This window comes from Stenella coeruleoalba (assembly GCF_951394435.1).
Source record: "Stenella coeruleoalba genome assembly, chromosome: 5".
NCBI classification, from domain to species: Eukaryota; Metazoa; Chordata; class Mammalia; order Artiodactyla; family Delphinidae; genus Stenella; species Stenella coeruleoalba.
In genome coordinates, this window is record NC_137150.1 from 128,970,882 (window position 1) to 128,987,329 (window position 16,448).

At 40.3% G+C, this 16,448-nt stretch overlaps 1 protein-coding gene across 1 annotated transcript in view; it reads left to right on the forward strand.

Moving 5' to 3' along the window:
* Nucleotides 1–4,075: 4,075 nt before the first annotated feature.
* The window catches only part of MAP3K7CL (MAP3K7 C-terminal like), a gene marked incomplete at its 3' end in the record, with an annotated part of 36,625 nt that continues 24,252 nt past the window's right edge, over nucleotides 4,076–16,448 (forward strand). Inside the window, exon 1 of the mRNA XM_079922650.1 lies at nucleotides 4,076–4,160. Within this exon, the coding sequence (XP_079778776.1) occupies nucleotides 4,091–4,160 (70 nt within the window). The 5' untranslated portion in view covers nucleotides 4,076–4,090. The remainder of the gene's footprint in view (nucleotides 4,161–16,448) is intronic.

Genomic DNA, 16,448 nt, shown 5'->3' on the forward strand with positions numbered 1-16,448 from the left:
CACAGAATTCCCTTCTATTCCCTCCCCCCCACTTCTCCTCCCCTATTTCCCCAATTATTAACATCTTACATTAGCGTGGTACATTTGTTACAATTGATGAGTCAATATAGACACAGTCTTATTAACTAAAGTCTGTAGTTTATAACTCTTGGTGTTGTACATTTTATGGGTTTTGACAAACATATGACATATATTCACCATTATAGTGTCACACAGAATAGTTTCACTGCCCTAAAAATCCTATGCTCCCTATTCATCTCTCTCTCCCTCTCTTTAAACCCCTGGCAACTACTGATCTTTTTCCTGTCTCCATAATGGTGCCTTTTCCAGAATGTTGTATAGTTGGAATCATGCAATATGTAGCCTTTTCACATTGGCTTCTTTCACTTAGTAATATACATGTAAGTTTCCTCCATGTGTTTTATGGCTTGATAGCTCATTTCTTTTTATTATTGAATAATATTTCATTGTCTGGATGTACTACAGTTTGTTTATCCATTCACCTATGAAAGGACCTCTTGTTTGCCTCCAAGTTTTGGCAATCATGAATAAAGCTGCTATAAACATCTGTGTGTAAGTCTTTGTGTGGACATAAGTTTTAGTTCCTTTGGGTAAATACCAAGGAGTGTGATGGCTGGATCATAATGGTAAGTACATATTTAGTTTTGTAGGAAGCTGCCAAACTGTCTTCCAAAGTGGCCACACCATTTTTCACCCTCACCAGTATTTGGTGTTGTTAGTGTTTTGGATTTTGGCCATTCTAAGAGGGATGTAGTGGAATATCAATGTTGTTTTAATTTGCAATTTCCTCATGACGTATGGTGTTCAGCATTTTTTCATATGATTATTTGCCATCTCTATATCTTCTTTTGTGAGGTGTCTGTTCATATCTTTTGCCCATTTTTTTTTTTTTTTTTTTTTTTTTTTTTTTGCGGTACGTGGGCCTCTCACCGCTGTGGCCTCTCCCATTGCGGAGCACAGGCTCCGGACATGCAGGCTCAGCGGCCATGGCCCACGGGCCCAGGCGCTCCACGGCACACGGGATCCTCCCGGACCGGGGCACGAACCCGTGTCCCCTGCATCGGCAGGCGGACTCCCAACCACTGCGCCACCAGGGGAGCCCTGCCCATTTTTAAATTGGGTTGTTTTCCTACTGTTGAGTTTTAAGAGTTCTGTTTATATCTTGGATAGCCATCCTTTACCTGGTATGTATTTTGCAAAGATTTTCTCCCAGTCTGTGCATTCTCTGGATACTTGTTTATCTTTAATTATTTAACCTCAACATCAACATCCAACTCTTTTAAAGTTCTACCCATCTTCAGGTTGATAGCTATTAAAAAGTTTGAACAGTTTGAACTTTCCCTTCCTGTTTACCATTGACTCAGTTTGCGGTCGGTTGCATCGTAGATGGGATCAAGTCATCAAGCCCAACAGCAGCTCAACCTCAGACCTCACGTTCTTAAGCCGAATCATCGCTGCCATCATCTGAGAGTCGGCTTGTGGCCTGTCCAAGTTGGCTGGGTCCCGGGGAGCTGACTGGAGCGGCCGACATTTTTGCTGACTGGAGTCATGCTATCTTTGCCAGTTTGCTGGAATAGACACAGACACCGATTGGGTCACGCTGAAGACATTCCTGTCTTGTGAAGCAAGTCTGTTTGTATTTTAGGTTTGCCAGGACTAATGAATTAAAACATTTGGACTCTCCACGACTTGCTGTTTATCAATGCCTCTGACAGGAGGAGGGATTTCTTTTGCTCTTGCTTTTTCTAGAAGCATGACAACATCCTGGCTGTTGGAGAGACAAGGAAAAGAGAGAGGGGTCGTGGAGGGAAGTGCAACAGGGAGGCCCCGTGGGACGCCGGAGTCTGGGGGACAGCAGGTAGCAGCGAGCCGCCCTCCCAGCTGTCACTGCTCCTCAGATTGTCAGCGGCTGCTATGCGGCAGGTGCAGCCTGCTCTGCCACTAGGTCTGTACTCCACAAAGGCAACGACCGGCCAAGGCAGTGGCTGGCCCTCGATTACACAAGTGCAGACACTCAACTAAGTGAGGTAAGGCGACAGGTGTGAAAACCCAACTAAATGCTCAGAGCACCAGCAACTTAACCAAAGCTCTGCTACCGCCGAGAGGAGGAATCAGTGGCCCATTTCCCCAGGCGGTGTGATGAAAAGGCAAGTTGGTTCAGGGGCTCTTGTGGCTGACACTGTGTGGAACTCAAAATCCACCCAACTTTGCCGCCGCCATCCTTTGGGAGGCGGACAGATGTTCTCTGTTGTGTGGAGGGGAGGGACTCTAATTAGCTGTGTTGATTAATTCCATTTCTCGTGGCTGGAAACACTGCCAGAGATCTATTTACAAAATCCCAGGAGGCAAACTTCCACCTCTTCTGGTTTATTTCTCGGTGCAGGAGAGCATTGGGAGATTTAGCCAAAAGAGGAGTGAAGCTTTTCATCCTTAGATGTTATGATAAAATGGTTTGGTGATGGTACAGGGCGTAACAATAAGATTTTTTTCTTTTCGCTACAACTTTAAGGGGTTTTTTATTGTCTGTTTTGTTAAATTTGAGACAGTCTGTTCTATTCCCTAGGAACAGGTGGCTAACAAGATGGTTGATTCTAAGCAGACGAGACTACACAGAAATGTATGTCAGAGCTAAGATAAAACAAATTTTGAGTCAAGTAACAGTGATTTTATATTACCCTTTTCTTGAGTCGAATGTTTCACATTAATACTTCTTTTCTAACTTAGAATGACATGACTTGGAGTGCTTTATGGTTCATTGCTACTTGTAGTGTTCAATGAATGGGCCAAATATGATTCTAACTGGGTGATGAACAGTTGCTGGTTTTTCTCCAAAGCTATACTAGGTGTTTAATATAAGCATGTTCTTTTTTCATATACTGGTGATAAGATGATTCCATATGTATGTATGTCTAAATATATATATTATATGTATATATGCATTCGCTTTGGCTCTATAAATAATTGTAAAAACAAAATTCAGTGTTCTAGACACTATTTTTAGATAGAGAAAAGTTATGGGAAAGAATCAGAAACCTTGCTGTGAGAAAATGTCCTGCTAAAGCAGTTCCCAGAATCTCGCTAAGGATGGTTAAAGAGATGATTTATATTTTGCCATTTTTAGAGACATTTTCTTTAAAACATCATTCAGAGTTTTTGGTTTACTGTCTCCATGAGAAGGAAAGTAGAAGGCTTAGGGGAAAGCATGACTAAAAATAGAAAAGTTAAATATATGGATTTAAATGACAAAGATATCTTGTGTTTATAATTATATCTTTTCCCAGACCCATTGAACAAAAATTATCAAATATCTTGGTTAAATTATTATACAAAGAAATTTTCATGTATTTTCACCCACCCCAACCCATATTATCTGTAGCATGCTTTTCCATTCATTCTATCTTAGTTTATTAAATGATAAATTAGTAGGTGATGTAGATCATCAATAGGATGTTTTTAGGATGTGTCTTTTGCTCATATCACACAACCTTAGAAATGTTTGGTAGATTAATAGGTAGTTAATGAGATATTTAAAGCGCATACTATTCATAATATAACTGGGGGATATTTTAAAATAGTCTTTGGTATTCTTGAAATAATTCCATGATAGGTATTTGTTACCACTCCCAGATCAATAATTCAGATCCAATTTAGGCTTTTGAGTGTGAAAAGATGTCTGTTGCCTTATTAAGACTTCTTTATCCCCCTCAATTAAAAATAAAATACTATATAAGACCTCAAAGGGCCAGGGTTGGACTGGTCAGTGTAAGGGATACTAAAAAAGTGAGGTGGGTGGAGATTTTGCCCCATCTTTTATATTTTGTTCTAGATGTATTTCCAAAGCAAATGTTTTTATAAGCCAGAAAAAGAATTATAAATGGGACAGGTGTAGGGAAAGCAAGCTAGGAGCTAGGAATATCTTTAAAATAAGAAAACAGTGCTTACTAACTTTCCCCTCTAAGTTCCAAAGGCCTCTGAGTATTCGAGGGGTAATGTTGGGTAAAGTGACAATGGCTCTTTCTTGTCATTACAGCTGGAAGACCAGGAGGAAGGCCAAGGCTCAGGTGCCCACATGATCAGCACAGCCAGGGTACCTGCAGATAAGCCAGTACGCATTGCCTTCAGCCTCGATAATGCCTCAGGTATGCTCTGCTTTGAGGGAAAGTGTTGCCTCCTCAGCCTGCCGCCTTCTTACCATCATTTTTTCTAGTTCCACAAAGGGCATTTAAAAATGCATGCCTGGGGACTTGCCTGGTGGTCCAGTGGTTAGGAGTCCGAGCTTCCACTGCAGGGGGCACGGGTTCGATCCCTGGTCGGGGAACTAAGATCCTGCAGGCTGTGTGGCCAAAAAAATAAAAATGCATGCCTGGCATGAGCCAATGATGGGGAGAGTGATTCTTCATCATGCATCGTTGGAGAGTGGCTTCCAGAAATGCCTCTGGTGACGCTTCCATCTCCAAACCTTTGGTCGTTTGAGCACATTTCTTCTTCTTCTTTTTTAAAAAAGTATTTATTTATATTTATTTAGGCTGTGCCGGGTCTTAGTTGCAGCACTCGGGACCTTCCTTGTGGCATGAGGATTTTTAGTTGCAGCATGTGGACTTCTTAGTTGCAGCATGCATGCGGGATCTAGGTCCCCCACCAGGGATCAAACCTGGGGCCCCTGCGTTGGGAGCACGGAGTCTTACCCACTGGACCACCAGGGAAGTCCCTCTTCTTATTTTTTTACTTTTTCCATTTTAGTTTTCTTTTATTATAAAATTCATGGAGCTATAACAATTTCTAATGAGAACAAATTATGTCATTGTTAAAACTGCACGAGGAAATGTTTATTAAGAGCTGGCAGTTGGCTAGGTAATATAAAAATATCACTGTCCTGGTTCCAGCAGCATTTCCTGAAGCCTAAGTTCCAAATGCTGGTTTCTCACTGGTGCTCCCACACTTCCGGCTAATAAACAGACTTCAGCGGGAGTGATGAATGAGACAGGTGAGGCAGACCTTCTTGAAATAGTATGGTCTGAGGTGAGGCTGTCATACATAGAGCCCTTTGTCATGGCTTCCTTCAATGACCTCTTAACACACTCAGTTCCACCGTCTTTGACAGGGGACCTCAGGTGGTGTGAGGTCACAGCAGTGAGGAAGGGAAGGCTTGGATCTCTTCCACTGGTGTCATCTTTTGCTTTCAGTCTAATGTCATCTGTTAAAATCACATAGTCATACGCTTAAACAACATTATCATTTAAACCTTGCATCTTCTGAGCATTGATTCCCTCCTTCCTTCCTTCCCTCCTTCCCTCTCTCCCTCCCTCCCTCCCTTGCTTCCTTCCTTCCTTTCTTCCTTCCCTCCTACAATGCTCCTGTAGGAAGGAATGCTTTAAAAAGTAATGATTGAAAAGGGACAGGTTCCTCCCCCAAATAATGCAAAGTAAAGATCTGGGCTCTGTGAAGTCTGACACTACACAACCCATTTAGACTTTACGATACCAAGTGATTATGGTGGTGACACCTCTGCCCTGGGGTTCCTGGACTATGCAGCCCCCAGTGGAGAATTCGTTCTAGAGTAGGAAGAGGTGAAGCCTTGACTCTTCATCATCTGTTCTTCTAACACTCTTCCCATGGCTGCTGTTATATTATATTCCCAATCAAGGTTGCCTTGCAAGACAATGATGAAGGGGAAACCTCCCAAAAGGCAAACCAATCCGTCTCAACTAAGAAATGACAACTACCACTAATTGCATTTGTCTTTGCATTAGATCTTCACTTATATTATTTCTGATCTTTAAAATAACCATGCAATGTAGGCATTACTATTTCCAATTTGCAGAGACAGAGATCAAGGTCCAGAGACCCCACTGTTAGTGAGTAACTGAGTTATGATTTAAACTCAGGTCCCTAGACTGGACTGTCTGAACTCTTCATTATCCCATCATGCATCTCTAGGAAGAAAAGGAAGCTATGTTTGTAGGGAAAGAGAGTATGTAAGAACTCTCTGTACTTTCTGCTCAATTTATCTGTAAACCTAAAACTGCACTAAAAAATAAAGTCAATAATTAAAAACAAAACAAAAAAGAAAAGCTCCTTCTTTTTTTTTTTTTGCGGTACGTGGGCCTCTCACTGCTGTGGCCTCTCCCGTTGCGGAGCACAGGCTCTAGATGCGCAGGCTCAGCGGCCATGGCCCACGGGCCCAGCCACTCCGCGGCATGTGGGATCTTCCCGAACCGGAGCACAAACCCGTGCTCCCTGCATCGGCAGGCGGTCTCCCAACCACTGCGCCACCAGGGAAGCCCGCTCCTTCTGTTTTTACGCATTTCATAAATACAAGATTTTGAGGAATAATCAGTGCTTGAGTGGCTAGCTCTCAAGACAGACACATGTAAACACAAAATCCCAAGGGAGAAAGAAGATGTACAATTTTCTTCCCTGTGCTCGTGTCCCACATGAGCAGGACAAGTCCTGTCGCAATCAACAGTGTTACAGAAAAAATCTAGTATATAAAGCTTGTTTATTTCAAACAATATTATTATATCATAATTTTGGGCAACACAAATAAACACATTGGTCCCTCATATTCATTTTAACAAAATTTAATTTATGTACAGAAAAGAACCATGGAGAGGTGGATCTTCTCTTTGGGCTACATGAAAGACTCTTCCTTGAAGTACAAGATGTACAACTTGTAATTAATTTGCCACCATCCTTTGAACCCTCTTGGCCCCTGACTGGGAATTCCTGCATGTTTTTCATCAGTCATTTTCGATTGGTTTGTTCCAGTCTCTTTCAAATGTCCCAAGAATGCCCACTTCTGAAATTCACAGTTTTTGATACAGTAGCTTCAAATAAGGGTTGTCATTTATTTCAAGTTAATTCCTGACTTCCAGTTCTACAGAAAGATGCTCATGAAGCCTTATGAAGAACCTTCTAAAACTAAATTTTGTAAAATGATCAGTGTGTCCCCATATCTCTCGAAAGGGCACCTAACTAGAGAATCCAAGACAGGAGCTGGGGTTCTGTGTTTCTCCATCTTTCTTAAAATAATCACCAGAGAGCACTTATCAAAAACATATGTTCCATGGCCCTACTCCTCCTGCAGTAGGCTCGGACTGAAGCCCAGCAATCTGTATTTTCCCATGCACCTGAGCTTACAAGTGCACAGAAAGATGCCTTGCAGATATCTGGGGACACTCCCTCTGAATTCTCGAATAAGGAGTGTGTGGAGTGTCACACCAAGCAACACTTGCCATCATACACACTATGCATGCCTTTTGAATTCCAGTGCATGTGGTCCATAGACCACACACTTAGGGGGAAAAGAAAGGAAAAATCCTAGACTTTTACAATAAATGGGAAAACTAAGGTAAACTTTTAGGGAGTAATTCCTTATTATTGAATTTATTCTTGAGGAGTAAGCAGAGTCCATGAAAAAAGGAGATGTCTTTGCCTGTGAACGTTGACTTGTTCATTTCTTATGAGCCTAATACAGTGCTTATTCCTCTGGTCATGTTAGGACCGTTTCTTTTCTTTTCTTTTTTTTATTTTTTTGCATATTTATCTGAGACAATTTAGTGTAGAGGTTAAGGGAATACGGCTTTGAAATCAGTGAGCTGTGGTTTCTAGATCCATTTCCATCACTGTTTGTATGATCTTGGGTAAGTCACTCAACTTTGCTGAACTTCAGTTTCTCATAAGATGTGTATAGTAATAACTCACAGAGTTCTTGTGAGAATTAAATGACACTATATAGATAAAACATGTAGCATAGCACTTGACATAAATTAAGGACTCAGTTAGGCCCTGTGTTTATGATGACTGATTCTGGAAAATAAAGGAAAGTATAAAGCATGAAGCAGCTTTGTGTTTCACCTACATCTCACACTTCTACTTCTTGTCAAGGTAGGGTTTATAGTATAACTGAGCTGTAATTATTTAGGGAGTAATTATCCAGTTGCTGGATTGTGGGTACCTCTCCTTCTGCTCTTAGCAGTTAGCTGAGCTTTACTTAGTTTCTATATTTCTAGCATTCTGCCAAAGGCTGGTGATATGTGCAAAGAGAAGTACAATATGATCTCTCCTGTGGGGAAAAATCTGTCCCCCAGAGCAGATGGGAACAGCTTCTTGGAAGATGTAATAGTCATCCTGGGCTTGAAGGCGGGTAGTGTAGGAAAGGTGCCATTTCTGGATACCACATATAAGAAAAGGAAGCTACACATCTTCTAACAATTCTTCTTCCTTTTCCCTTCAAACAGAAAGTGTGAGCAAATCCTAAGTCAGGAAGAGCACGATTTGTTCAGGAAATACTAAAACTCTCTTCAGCTGGAACAGAGGTCTGAACTGTGGAAGAGTTCCTGCCATTTACTTGGCCCCTCTCTGAGCTGGGCATTGTGCTGGAGTCTTAGGTAGAATGTCTATTTTAGATAGCAGTAGACTAGAGTTACCAAGTCAATCTTAAAAGTTCAGTGAAAGAGTTTGGATTTGATCAGAAGCAATAGAGTTTCAAGAGTCCTTGAGCAAGGGAGTAATATGATGAAAATGATGAGTGTTCAATTGAGATAGCCTAGAATGTGGGGAGATGAGAGAATGCAAGGGACTTTTTATCATGGTACACAGACAAAGTGATGAAAGCCTGGATTAGAGAATGGAATGGGATGATTGAATTCAGAGTACATTTGGAAGGAAGGGTTGAAAGGACTTGGTGACAGACTGACCTGGGAGATGGGGAATTGATCATTGATCATTGATAGCAGAATGAGCCACAAGTTTTCAGAAAGACTAGGGACCTCTAGGGGCTTAAATAAAGGAAGCAAGTTGTTAGAGGGAAAAAAAGCCTTCTAAAATACAATCACCATTTCTAGCCTACTATTAGAACCCATCCTTAAGTAACACTTAGCTAGCCATACCTCCCAGAGGCAGCAACGCCTGTCTTTCTTTTTTTTAAGAATATATTTTATTTAATTAATTAATTTTTTTGGCTGCACCGAGAGGCTTGCGATATCTTGGGATCTTAGTTCCCCAACGAGGGATCAAACCCAGGTTCTTGGCAGTGAAAGCATGGAGTCCCTAACCACTGGACCGCCAGGAAATTCCCAGCAATGCTTGTCTTTAATAAACTATGATATGACTGGTATTACCTCCAAACTGGGAATTCCAAAGAGTTGACTTTCTAAATTGGGACCTTCATGAAGTTACTTTTCTCAATAGAAAATGTGCAGAAGAGAAATAGGAATCCCACTTCTTGGGTTATTAGAGACTCACTGGCCCTTCTCCAATTAGAGAGAATTTAGAGTTAGACAGACGTGAGGATTTGATGTTAATTACTTGAGAATTTTCTTTATCTTCAGCAGAGCCAAAATCTGGCACATTCTTGTGTAAATCTAGACCTTGGATTTTTTTAAAAAAAATTTTGGTTGTTATTTAGAATCAAGGATAGTGGTATCAGCCTTAGCTGGTAGCTTTAAACAATTTGTTAAAAAATTTTTTTTTCAAGCTATTAGAATTTTTCATATCTGGGCATGAATTAATCATAAGACCTTTAGTTTAAAAAAACTAAAGACCCACTCTGCTTAAGTAATACTATTTTGTCCTCACACATCTGGTGTTTTGTGTGGCAGTGGGAACTATGTGGAATAGCTGAAATAGCTATCCTTGAATCTAGTTTAACTGGGTATCGTGTGAATGTCTTTTTGCATACATATGCAAAACTGGCTCTCAGCAAAATTGTGATGCAGGTGAAATGTCTCTTGTCATTGTCCCCTTCCTTCAACTTTTTCCTCCCTGTGGTACCTTTTGGTGTTATTTCTCTCTCCCTCTTCAGGGCCCAAAAGTTTCTGTACTCTCTTCTCTTTGCAGTCTCAATCCTTGCTTTTGGGAAAGACTCTGGAAAACCTCATTCACGCTAAGCAATAAGTGTCGAGGTTTACCTTTTTATCTCTCTCAGGGTGTATTTTTGTGTATCAGTAGGAGGTCTAGGGATAAAGTTCCCACTGGAATTCTACCAGCCAACTTGGTAAGGATGGCGTTTGGGGACATGGGCTGGGTGAGTCTCTTTGAACTCTCCCAGGTGGCATTCTGTCCCAACTCTGACCCTACCTTGAGGGCTGCCTCAGCATGTATTGATAACAATAAGTTGAAAACCACTCAAGAGTGGGGTGGGAGTGGGGGGGTCTTCTATATTTACATCCTTTACAGAGTTGAGAACCACAGTAGAACTTAATTATCAAATACTATAAAATCAATAATACAGTATCTATAACCCCTTTGAGTTTGTTATTCTGGTATCGGGTGAAGATTCTTTGAGATACAACTGGATTTATTGGTTGGAATCTGTTGCTTAAGGCTGTAAAGAAAGGTCAAAAAGGAAAAGAATGCTTATGGAGTCTGTAGGTGCTTTTACTTGTACTATCTCATCAATTTAGTATAGGTGATAACTCTGCAGGAAGATGTTATTATACCCATTTTACAGATGTGGAAACATTGGCTAAGGGAGGTTAAATAACTTGCCTCTAATCAAGCAGTTAATAAATAATGGGAAGGGATTCAAAGCCAGGCTCTTGGGGCTGTTTTTACTTTATTGCCCATTTGGAGGCAGGATCCAAGTAATAAGAGAAAAGAATGATTGTTCCTGTCAGCAAATAGCTTCCCCAATGATCCTGGGAAATGATGGAGGAAAGTTAGTTCTGATATGTTTTCATAGAGTAGGAAAGAAGAAAGGGAGAGGTAAATTTTATTTAGTGGTGTCTGACAAATAAATATACTTCCAACGAGTTCATCTTGAAGCAGATGTTTCTGGGTGAGGGAGTATGTTTTTAAGCTGAATAAGTCAAAATATTCTTACAAAAGGATAAATCAATAAGATTCACCAAATTATAGCTACAATAATAGTGACTAGATGAGTGTTTCAAAGAAACAAAAAATCTGTCTTTAAACTGAATCAGGTCTCTCCATGCAGAGAAATATCATTCAGTCTATTTGATGTATGATCTTGTTTGCCTGATCGTTTTAGGTACTGGTTAAGGTAACATGGTGATTTTTATTAATTATAAACAATTGACAATCTGCTAGGTATCATACGAAAGCTCTCCCTTTATCCATATCCATATCTATAGTTTTAAGTTTATGGGCCCTGAAAATTCAATGTGTATTAGCTTCGCATCTCTAATGTTTAACAAGCAGAAAGCAAAGGTTAAAAAAGCTTTTGATGTGTTTCAAAATGATATGATGCTCTAACAAGAACCAAGGTATCCAGAAAGTTTAAAATAGTTTTTTTGATGTATTGGTAATGTGATTTGCAAACTTATGTCACTTATTTTATTTCTAAAAATAAAATGTGAATCTTGATTTAGATTTAAAGGAAAAGTACTCAAAAACCTTTCATGTGTAAGTTAAAAAAATTTTTTTTACAATATTTTATATAGAAAGTGCTTTGATAAGGAAGTAAAAGAGAAACACTTTTAAAATTCAGACTTAAATGAAGAGAGCTGAGGTTATGGCCACACCAGGGAAATCTCCCTTAACTTGGCCTGGGGAAAACTCAGTAATTAGAGTCAGTGATCTTGACCCTAGCTGTTCTCTTTGGATTATTCGGATGAGGAAGATACCCTTAACCCCCATCATTAAACACATACATATGCGCATGCGGACACACACACACACACACACACACACACACGTCTTGCCTCCCCATTACCACTTGATTGAGTTTATGGTGAAAAGGAATTTAAACTCGATTATATTAAGCATTCATTGTTACTACTGATTATTTCCTAGGTGCCAGGCTTTAGGCGAAATGGTTGACATATGCATTCCTTTACTAATAAGTTTCTGAGACAGAGAATGTCACGTCCATTTTGCAGAGGAGAAAACTGAGTCTCAAAGAGATTATGTTGATTGTCCACATTCACCAATTAAAAAGTGGTCAACCCAGGACTTCCCTGGTGGCGCAGTGGTTGAGAGTCTGCCTGCCGATGCAGGGGACACGGGTTCGTGCCCCGGTCCGGGAGGATCCCACATGCCGCGGAGCGGCTGTGCCCATGAGCCATGGCCGCTGAGCCTGCGCGTCCGGAGCCTGTGCTCTACAACGGGAGGGGCCACAACAGTGAGAGGCCCGCGTACCGCAAAAAGAAAAAAAAAAAAAAAAATAGTGGTCAACCCAGAGATTCAAAGGCAGGTTTATCCATCCTACCAAATGGCACCAACCTGCTGTGTCCTTAGTGGTTAGGAGCCTTCACAGGCAAACAGTTACCAGGAAAGGTTTTTCATGAGTCTCTGCAGTGTAGCCACTGCCCAACTCACTTGCCTCTTAAGTGTCAGTTTGCCCCTGGTGCCCTGGACAGTCTCCAGGAGACCAGCACTCAGGGGTTGTCCTGGAGGCAGGACCATAATGTGTAGAGGCACAGTGCAAACATTCTGGGGCTCTTAAAAAATTATTAAAAATTTCAAGACAGTGTACCCGGATCATTAAACCAAGCGCGGACCCGCCTGCGAAGAGCTCCTGCGACTGCGCAGGTGCATTCCCACGAAGCCGGCTTTGACTGCCGGAAGCGTAGACGGGTTGAACGGATTCTGGGCCAGCTGCCTCTCGAAGTTCCTGGTTGGGGAGTGGAGTGAGGTTTGGGGATGTTCTCTGAGCGTGACTTCTCCCTCTCCCGAGGTCTTCTTCTCTGTGTGGAAACCGACACTCATTCTATCAAGGATTTAGAGTTTCCCAGCATAGACCCAGTTGTACAATATTTAGGGTGGAGGGCACAGTGGGATGGGGAGAGAGTTGACTCCAAAGTCCAGTCAAGATGTTGTCTAGGGCAGTTGTTCTCAAATACTGGTTCCCAGACCTGGTCTGGTTCTGATGAAGTTTTCCTCTCTGATGTAAAACAAAAGAAATAAGGACAGCACAGTGAGGTTGTGTGTGTGTGTTTGTCTATAAAGCTAAATTTATCCATTATGATGGATACACTTGCATTCTCAGATTATATTTGTCTTATAATTTTGGTGTTAAAATGTTCTCTGTCATAAAGAGATGTTAAAGATACGTGGTCATTGTTTTGGAATCTTCACTAGCTGAATAAAAATTTGGACAGTCTAAGGGCATGATTCCCAATGTTTGGGGGAAAATTTTACTGGCTCATGAAATACAAGTGCACGGGAACCCATGAAGCAGAAGGTGAAGAAGCACAGGGCAGCATGAGAAGAGCCCTGGGCGGGGAGACACCCCTTAGTCTTACGAGACTCTTCCTTTCGCGGGGCCCTTGTCCTCAGCTCTGCTCTGAGAGACTGGGACCAGATGACCAGCAGTTCCTTCCAGCTGTAGAGCTCTGGCTGCATAATTACTAAATAACAGTGAGGATTTGGATTACAGACCCAATGGGCCTCCCTTATCTGATTCATGGAGAAGCACAAAGCAGACAATTTAAGGAAACCTGAAGCAGGATAACCACCAAAGCAACCCAACAGCTGCTAAATAGACACTGAGACAAGCCCATCATAAAATGTACTATGGTATGTCATAATGGTTGGGATACCAATCAGAAAGTTCTATATTAAGTACCATTGACTTAGTCACATTGTGTTTGCAAAACAAGCAGTGAACATCTGCTTATTAAAAAAAAAAAAATTCCTCTTTCATTCTTTCCTTTATCTTTCGTCCTTTAACAAATTCCTGAGGATACATTTTTCTTGGTCCATCAAGCCCACAGTGTCATTTTGGAAAGGAAGCCTATGAATTATTTTCTTAATGCATTAAAAAGTGTGGTAAAGTGATTTGCCGGTTTGGCATAGAACCTCAGTCCCTGCCTTGAATGTAATAGGCATTTAATAAATATTTGATTGATAAATAAATTTTAACAAAAAAGTACTTGCATTCTGATTTTTTATCACATTATAAACATATCTAGCAACTGCTCTCCTTTTTTAAAAAAAGCCAAATTTTCCAAGGGGGTGTCTTGCATAGCTACTGTACAATTTACTTTGTGCTTCTGGAATTGTCAAAACAAACTTAACTGCTCTTAGGAACTCCGATCTGATATCACTGTCAAAATGTTTTACAACGATTTGGCCAAATGTTTGTGGAACAGCTGTGCTACTAGTCTGCCTAAGTCATTTTCCTTCTTTCTTTTTGGCCCAATCCTGTGATTCATCATTCTGCTTTTAGAATATTTGCCTATTTTTAAAACCAGTCAAAGAAGGCAGCCACTGTTTAAAAGTAAACACACCACACATCAACTTGGATCAGCTTTGTAAGCAGCTTTGCAAGCCCTGAAATTTCTGGCTGGCAGGGATGCCAGCTAAACCAGATGGCATCAAGCAGTGAAATACCGGACTGGCTTTCAAACTCAGTCATCTCCTTACATCTGTCTTTGGTTTTCTTGTTTCCAATGCCATTTCCTGCTTGGATTAAATCAACTTTAACAAAACTCTTGCTTTTATTTTGCCTTTCTAAAATATTTATTGTATGTTTATTTCTATGTCAATCAATTAGACTTTTATTTTTTCCAACTCGAGGAATCTAATCTTAAGCCTTTACTTATCTGCAAAATTATCAGCTTGGTCCCATATATATGCCTTTACATGGTGTGACTATCAATAATGACAGATTTTTATAATGGGCTTTATTCTGAGTCATACCAGATATTTGCTATTTACTATAGTAATGCAAATGAATAACTCTTTTCCTTTTTATTTTAAATTTTTTATAATTAAGCAGGAAGGAGCGTGACTTCATGGGGAACAAGGTGGATTAAGTCCCAGGAAGACTTGAGTTCCATTCCTGGCTGTCCTTTAGAATTCTAGAATGTACTATCTGCTCTGTACTTTGTAGAAGTGGTTTCTCCTTCTAAAAAGTGGCTGCTCATCTGTGACTATTAAGGTTGGGGTGCCAAAGTATAATATGTTCCCATTTACCCGTACCAAGTTGTTCCAGCCTTGAACTCAATGAGTGGAAATAATCATGATGTTTGGGTTGTTGATATTTTATTCAAGTAAATTGAAATGCACCTTAGACCAAAGTCCATTTTATATACAAACTATAGGTTTTATAATAAAGGCTATCTCCAAAGGGTCAGTAGAAACAAATGGTTATTTCTGTCTTTTTAAAAAAATTTTTCTGTTTTTTTGGTGCAATTCTTTGCAAATGATGGGGTGGATTGAAAAAGCCACAGTATTTGGCAGAAGTTGTCACCTCCGAGTAGAAGAAAGCATTCCAAGGGCCAAGGGATTGACTCTCCTTGTTTCCTTGTGAGATGGCACTTCAACCTGCAGCGAGAGTCTTGGGAAGATTTCCCTGTTGCTACTTGCTCTCTGCAGCTACATAACGTCGGTGAACCTGGGGGCATCCATTGTCTGGCAGGTACAGGAACAAATGGATTCACAGTTGGTGCCCCATTGCCATTGTCTGAAGCCACTCAAGTGGGAGTATTATTACACTACTCTTGACTAAATTATAGCAAAGACCCTTAAGGTGTTTGGAAGAGGTGAATACTGTCCTTGTTTGAATGATATTTCTGGTGATTATCTTCGGTGCCTTCGAAGAAACGTAGTCTCTTAGAAGCCAGGAGCTCCTCGTGTGCTGTGTTTTATTATAGATAGTACTGTCAGTGAGTAGGGAGAGGATGCTTACTTCTGCGTTGTGCATGGCCTGTATTACTTCTTCTCGTTCAAAGAGGACTTCAACAGTTTTTATAAATAAATTTGTTTACAGTAGTGAGAACATAAAAAGCATGATCTTTCTTTCTTATAATTTAAAATAGATTTGGTATTGAAATTATTCATGTAGCCTGTATTTCATCATAGTCTCATAGTCATACCTGTGGTACCTGTTGTTGTCAACAAGGAGAGGATTGGAAATCTATGGCCAGTGGACGCACAGAGCCAGATACAGAGGTTCTGCTGACAAGAGGGCTGTCCTCTAGTACCAGAGCTAGGTCAGCAGTATGTTCTTTTTTTTTTTTTTTAAACTTCCAAGGACAGTCTTTATTAGTGCTAAAATTACTTAGTTAAACTCCAACCTGAACTGTTACACTTCTATCTTTATCTGTAGAAAATAATGGAATAAACACCAATAGCTACTCACTGCTCTAGATCCCATAACTCTTTAAACTTCCTAGTGAGGGTCAAAATGCTCTACTTCAAGATCATATTATTCTTGAGAAGCACTTTATTCTGACTGTATGCACAGCTTTTCTTCCTTTTCTTTTTTTTTATTGCAGCATTATTTATTATTACTAAAAATTGGAACTCAATATTCACCAATAGGAAAATGGACAAATACATTCAAATAATAAATGAATGAGTGAATACTGTATATCAGTTAAATGAACAAACTAAAACTAAGTTTATTTAGTTCAATCTCAAACACATAATGTTAATCAAAAAAAAGAACAAATTTTAGAAGAATATCTACAATGTGATTCAATTTATAGTTTAAAATCATCCATGCATAGTAATAC